General features: G+C 35.1%; 1 protein-coding gene across 2 annotated transcripts; it reads left to right on the top strand.

Annotated features, from left to right (window-relative positions):
- The first annotated feature begins 444 nt into the window (after positions 1–444).
- On the top strand, positions 445–5,399 carry LOC114271958 (DNA-directed RNA polymerase V subunit 5A-like). 2 transcript variants are annotated; one of them, XM_082890902.1, is made up of 4 exons: positions 445–911; positions 3,190–3,366; positions 4,091–4,204; positions 5,076–5,399. In XM_082890902.1, exons 1-4 carry the CDS (start codon positions 645–647, stop codon positions 5,199–5,201), a joined length of 684 nt encoding a protein of 227 aa, XP_082747028.1. In that variant the 5' UTR covers positions 445–644; the 3' UTR covers positions 5,202–5,399. The 2 variants fall into 2 exon arrangements, with proteins under 2 accessions (XP_082747028.1, XP_082747029.1); XM_082890903.1 differs by lacking the exon at positions 4,091–4,204 and having other exon boundaries at positions 457–911.
- Positions 5,400–5,673: the final 274 nt, after the last annotated feature.

Here is a 5,673-nt window from a genome sequence, read left to right as displayed (position 1 = left end):
CTTAATCTATTCTTCCGGTGCTCTCTCCAGCTGAAAAAGTTAACTCATATCCCAAACGAAGGCTAATTATAAGTATTTTTGGTATATTTTTTAAACGATAATTAGGCCTCGTTTGGAAATAGGTTTTTTTTAGTAATTTTTTTAACTTTTTTGCTAAAATGTGATGTAAACAAAACTAGTATGTTTGGAATGTCTTTTTGATTTTTTATGAAAAGATGTACAAAAAGTAAAGAGAAAAGGAAATCTTTGATTTTTTAGTATAAGTAATTAGCTTTTTGATTTTTTTAATGACTTTTGATTTTTAGATTAAAAAGTGATACTACGAAACGAGGCCTAGAGTATGAGACAAAATTATATGTAAAATTTAGGAATACAATTGATACAAATTAAAATATTAAAAATAATTAAGAACTATTTTGGGGATAAGATGAGATTATCATTTTTGAAGGACAAAATGACATTAAAAATAAAAAATAAAACCCAAACTTCATACTTGAAAAAACCCAAACTTCATACTTGAAAGTGTAATTTACCCTAAATTAAAAACCAGAGTCCTTTTATCACATTGATCAGTCTCAGAAAGTTGCTTGCACTCTCTTCTTAGTTTGAATTCTAGAGAGAGAGAGAGAGAGAGAGAGGGAGAGATGGATGGAGATGCAATGGACATGGATTTGAATGGAGAAGCTTACGGACGATGTCTGAGTAGCTTCGTAGACGAAGGTAGCAAAGAGAGTCACAGATACTACCTCGCACGAAGAACTCTGCTCGAGATGCTCAGAGACCGAGGCTACGCTGTGTCCTCCTCCGATATCGAGCTCTCTCTTCAGGACTTTCGCTCCATTCACGGCCAAAACCCCGACACCGATCGCCTTCGGATCTCCGCCTGTCTCCGCTCCGACCCCGCCAACAAGGTCCGCGAATTTCCAAACCCCCCCTTTCTGTTTGGTTTCCCAGAAAATAAATAGATATGAAATATTTTGAATGCATTGTTTCTAAATGAATGAGTAGAAAAAGTAAAAGAACGTGAAATAGGAATATGGGTGCTTCTTTTTTCTTTTTCTTTTTGTAATTTGTATTTTGATGGGTAATTTGGTATTATAAAAATTATGCAACCAATCGATGGGGCAGGTGGCCGGCGGCTGTGGATGTGGTTGGAGTGGTGGCGGGCGGTTGTTAGGGTTTCGAGATTAGGGTTTTGAATGGAGAAGATTAGGGTAATATGGTAGTTTTAATGTACGATAATTGTAATTCACTTTACCCTTTTTGGCTTGGGCTGGGTGCAGATTAGCTTTACATTCGAAATCACCGCATATTTTTTGTGGTTGGTGAACTAAAACGCACATTAACTACTATTAATAGAAATTATAAATTGACTATTATACCTTCTCTCTCTCTTCCTTCTCTTCTTCATATACCCAGAAGTGTTATACCTTTTTTTTCTCTCTCTCTCTCTCTTCTTCTTCTTCCTCCTCCTCCATACCCAGAAGGGGCTGGAAGGTCGGTTGTGGAGTTGATTGAGTTTGCCAAGAAAAGGGTTCCTAAAAGTGAGTGGAGGAATACTAAGGTGCAATTGATGGGTAGTAGTGAGTTGGAGGGGGTGGAATTGGTTGCAAGGGAGGCCATTTTCGAGTCCTGCAGGCGGGTTTTGCGGTCCTCTGGGTTTTTGTTTAAGAACGAGTGGGTGGCTATAATGGAAGGTTGGTTGGCTGGCTGGCTGGCTTTTCTTGATGAATGCTTTTATTTCTCGTTTGAGTTGGTTTTTATATAATTGAATTGATCATGGGTGCTGCTAGCAAATGTAGTAAGGCAGATAAAACAGAAGAAAAAGAAAAAGATAAAGAAAAATCCAAGCACTTTTTGTTGAAATTAAAACAGTTTTCAACTCTTTTCTATTCCGATAATTTTGAAGGTGAGATCTTGCTCATCAACCTATGTTGTGTACTTTGAATATGTACATATATATAGCTACAGATTATATATATTTATACATATATACATTAATTTTTGATAGAAATTATGTTATTTAAATTAATTTAAGTTTTTGTTTTAAGAGAGAGAAGGCGGAAGACCCATGACAAGTCTTTGCAAATTTAAAGATGTTATAGGGGTATTTTGTTCTTAAATATAACTTACTCTCTGTATGGGTGTTTGAACTACACAGTCCGTTAACTTGGATGGAAAAGTGAACGGTGCGCTTTAGTCGACCAACCACAAGGGGGTTATGTGGTGATATTCGAATGTCAATGGGGTAATCCGCACATGGCCCAAACTATAGGGGGGTAAAGTAAAGTTTGCCCTTAAAAAAGATTGACAAAATGTGTGAACAGAGGGAGAATGGTGTGTGGAAATAGAGGCTTGCTCCAATCAATTTGCTTTCTCACTAAATTTCACCAAAAAAGGGGAAATGAAGGTGGCATGATGATAAGAGAGCTCTTTCTCTTTATTTCTCACATTTTTTTATACCATTTATTACCTAATTTGTAAACCCAACATTGTAAAAAAGTTTTCTTTTGAATCATTTCTTATCAAATCACTCGATCCAAACGGGCTGTTACAGGTTGTGTGAAAGCATTGTGTTAACTGTAGCATCATTCTTAGGTTGTGTTCAAAGGGAACATATTATGAGTTGGAAATTGGAATGAGAAGAAAGGGCTAGGAGAGGGGGGTACAATGAGTGAAATACAGTTTTCATGCAACTCAGATGAGAACTTCAACTTATTTGAGGTTATGAAAGGAATATTAGGTCATAATAATCTTCTACGCTTATTTTGTGAACTATGTTTGCCACTGAGAATGATCATTTGATGTTTGAGCTTGATAGAATGTTCACAGATGAATTATTTATCATTTTTGTTGAAATCTCAGCACAATCTATCTTGTAATTCCCAAATTCAATCACAAAACATATGGGGGATGGAGCACGGTATGATATGGTGTTTCCTGTTGTTCATTGGTGAAACCAAAGCAAAGTCCAATTTTGTGAATCTAAAGATAAAACTTTGGGGTTTAAATGCCCAACAACTTATGAAAGCCATTAATGAGTAGTGAGTTAAAACAGCAGGAACAGTAGCTTTTTATCCTGTCATCTATCCTGTAGCTTTATATTTTTATGTGTGCTGTTATGTATTATCAATTGAAAGAATACTTTTTGATTGAACGTAATGAAATATTTCATCATCCTGGTTGCAGGTTCTCGTCATTTTCTGTGAACCAACTGCGGTAAAAGTTAATACCATTCGCAGCATTGCATCTCAGATAATGAACAGAGAAAGTTTGACTCGGCTGATATTAGTGGTGCAAAATCAAATGACAAATCAAGCTCAGAAAGCTGTGGATCTTTTCTCCTTCAAAGTTGAAATATTCCAAGTAAGTTTCTGGTATTATCGAAGTATTGCATTTTTCCCCCCATTCTTTACATTACTGTTACTTTGTTGAGCTGCGAATTTTGGCATTCCAGAGTATCGTTTCGTGTTTTAATGCTTGATTTGTGACCATTAAGTATAACTGACCTACCAACAATTAAGCAAATATCGATGAATATTAGCTACAAGCACACTTGACTTGAAGGATTTCCTTTAGAAGGGATGTATATGTCATGCATTTTCTGTGGGGGAAAACTGTTTGGTTCAATACTACAGGCATTGAGACCCTCAAGCCATTCAGAAATAGTTTTAAAATTTTCATCATGGATGAGTAATAAGGGAATTGTTGTTGGTGATGATTAATTTGAGTGGAATCCTTGTTTGCCAAAACAAATTTATGTGAGGTTTGACTGGATCCTTAGGAATGTGTTGCAATGATTAAAGAAAGTTTTTTGAGTAATTTTAGTGGGATGTGGGAGTATAGAAAAGAAAACAAATTCATCCTCAAGGAGGATGTCGAGTTGTCTTTTCGGAGTATATTTGGCTTACAAGAGGAGAGTTGGAGGAGGAAGCAAGAGAAAGAGAGAGCACTCTGTCAAATTAGTATTTTAGTTTTGATTATTTTTCAAATAATCCTTCTATAAAGCTGCCCATTTTTAAATCATTTGGCTTATTTTTGTGATTAAATTCTATTTCATGCCTTTAATGTCATACCGTTCTGTATTTAGATTACCGACTTGCTTGTTAACATTACAAAGCATGTGTTAAAGCCAACACATCGAGTACTTAATGATAAGGAGAAGCAGAACCTCTTGAAGAAGTTTAGTTTGGAAGAAAAACAGGTTAGTTATTAATTTGTGATAGTTTTGCTATTTTAAACTTGAAAATGCTAAAAAAGGATGTTGCTATCTGAGAAAGTTTTTTGTTTTTGTTTTTATTGCTTAGCTGTTGAGAACTCATATTCTTGTTGTGGGTTCTATTATCACATTTATTTTTATAAAACTGCATTTTCTTAACATGGAAAATGGGCATAAATACATTGGTGTTTTGTAGTTGATCTTTGATTCTTAACATACTGGTGTCTCAAATATATATTTAGTGCTGCTTAGAAGTAGCTATTCCTCATTAATGTCGTAGGAATTCTTCAATTTATTTACACATACATAACATAAGATGTATTTAACATCAAATGTAAATCTCTTGAATATGTTAACCATGTGAAGTTGGATGTTGGGAAGATAACCTTGGTTGGAGGATATGAGTAATTAGTCTGAAAATTACTCAATCCAGATGTCATAATATAAGAGAGTTGTTTGTATACACTGGGATGTGGCCATGACCCTTGTACTACCCTCAAACCAAATGTCAATGTTTGACTTGATCCCGAATGGAGTCATCATATCCTACTCAGCAATAGTGAAATCAAGGATGAGGATCACCTAGGTTATATGGTTTGAGGCTCATCTGGTATATCTGGGGCACAGCTTGTGACAAATATTGTCTCTGGTTGAGCAAAGACATCTTGTCCATATTTTAGTGTTCAGCATACATCTTCTGTACTTTGCACGCATGCATGCACGCACGCACCTGTGCACACACACATATTACATATGTGAAGCTAGAACATAGTGATGTTCATAGTGTTCAACATATAGTGATGTTGTGTAATCCTTCCAATGAATTTGACTGATCTCATCTTGTGTTTTTCGGTAGATTCCTCGGATGCTACAAAAAGATGCAATTGCACGGTATTACGGATGGGAGAAGGGGCAAGTGGTGAAAGTTAGTTACAGTGATGAAATTACAGAGTCTCATGTCACTTATCGCTGTGTTTGGTGATGCGTGTATTGTCCATTTTCAGGATTTTCTGTCTGACTATATATCATCTGTGTTAACTCATGCTAAAACTTTGGTTGGTAGAAGTTAAAAGGTCTGTGATCTTCATGTTCTTTTATTATGTCGACATTGATGCTGTTGGTGGGAATTTCTAGTATGTGTGTGCTTGTTAATGTATATTGCAGCTTGTGAATTGTGTTATTTTTTAGGCTTATATTTGCCTTTTGTGAACTTTTTCAATTTTGAGTCAAAAGATATTTACTTTTTAGGTCTATCTAGATTAGACAATCCTAAAACTTTTTGAAAAATAGAAAAATTTTAACAGAAGTTATTTAAATTCAAAATAAGTTCACTTTTGTATTTTTTTTATTATAAAATATGACTTAATTTTTTTTTTTTAAAGGACTGCTCAGTGGCCAAAACTTGTGTTTTTTACGAGAAGGTCATAAGTTCGACTCTCAATATATCCAAATAT

Source organism: Camellia sinensis, chromosome 10 (genome assembly GCF_055761805.1).
Source record: "Camellia sinensis isolate YWXY chromosome 10, ASM5576180v1, whole genome shotgun sequence".
NCBI lineage: Eukaryota > Viridiplantae > Streptophyta > Magnoliopsida > Ericales > Theaceae > Camellia > Camellia sinensis.
The sequence above is the reverse complement of the archived record's forward strand: the minus strand, read 5'-3'. Positions and strand labels throughout refer to the sequence as shown.

Excerpts from the sequence above, each read along its gene's own strand:
- LOC114271958 (XM_082890902.1), top strand. The coding sequence starts at position 645 with ATGGATGGAGATGCAATGGACATGGATTTGAATGGAGAAGCTTACGGA. Across the intron at positions 3,367-4,090 it reads TCAAAGTTGAAATATTCCAA|ATTACCGACTTGCTTGTTAA; the intron begins GTAAGTTTCTGG and ends TTCTGTATTTAG. Across the intron at positions 4,205-5,075 it reads TTAGTTTGGAAGAAAAACAG|ATTCCTCGGATGCTACAAAA; the intron begins GTTAGTTATTAA and ends GTTTTTCGGTAG.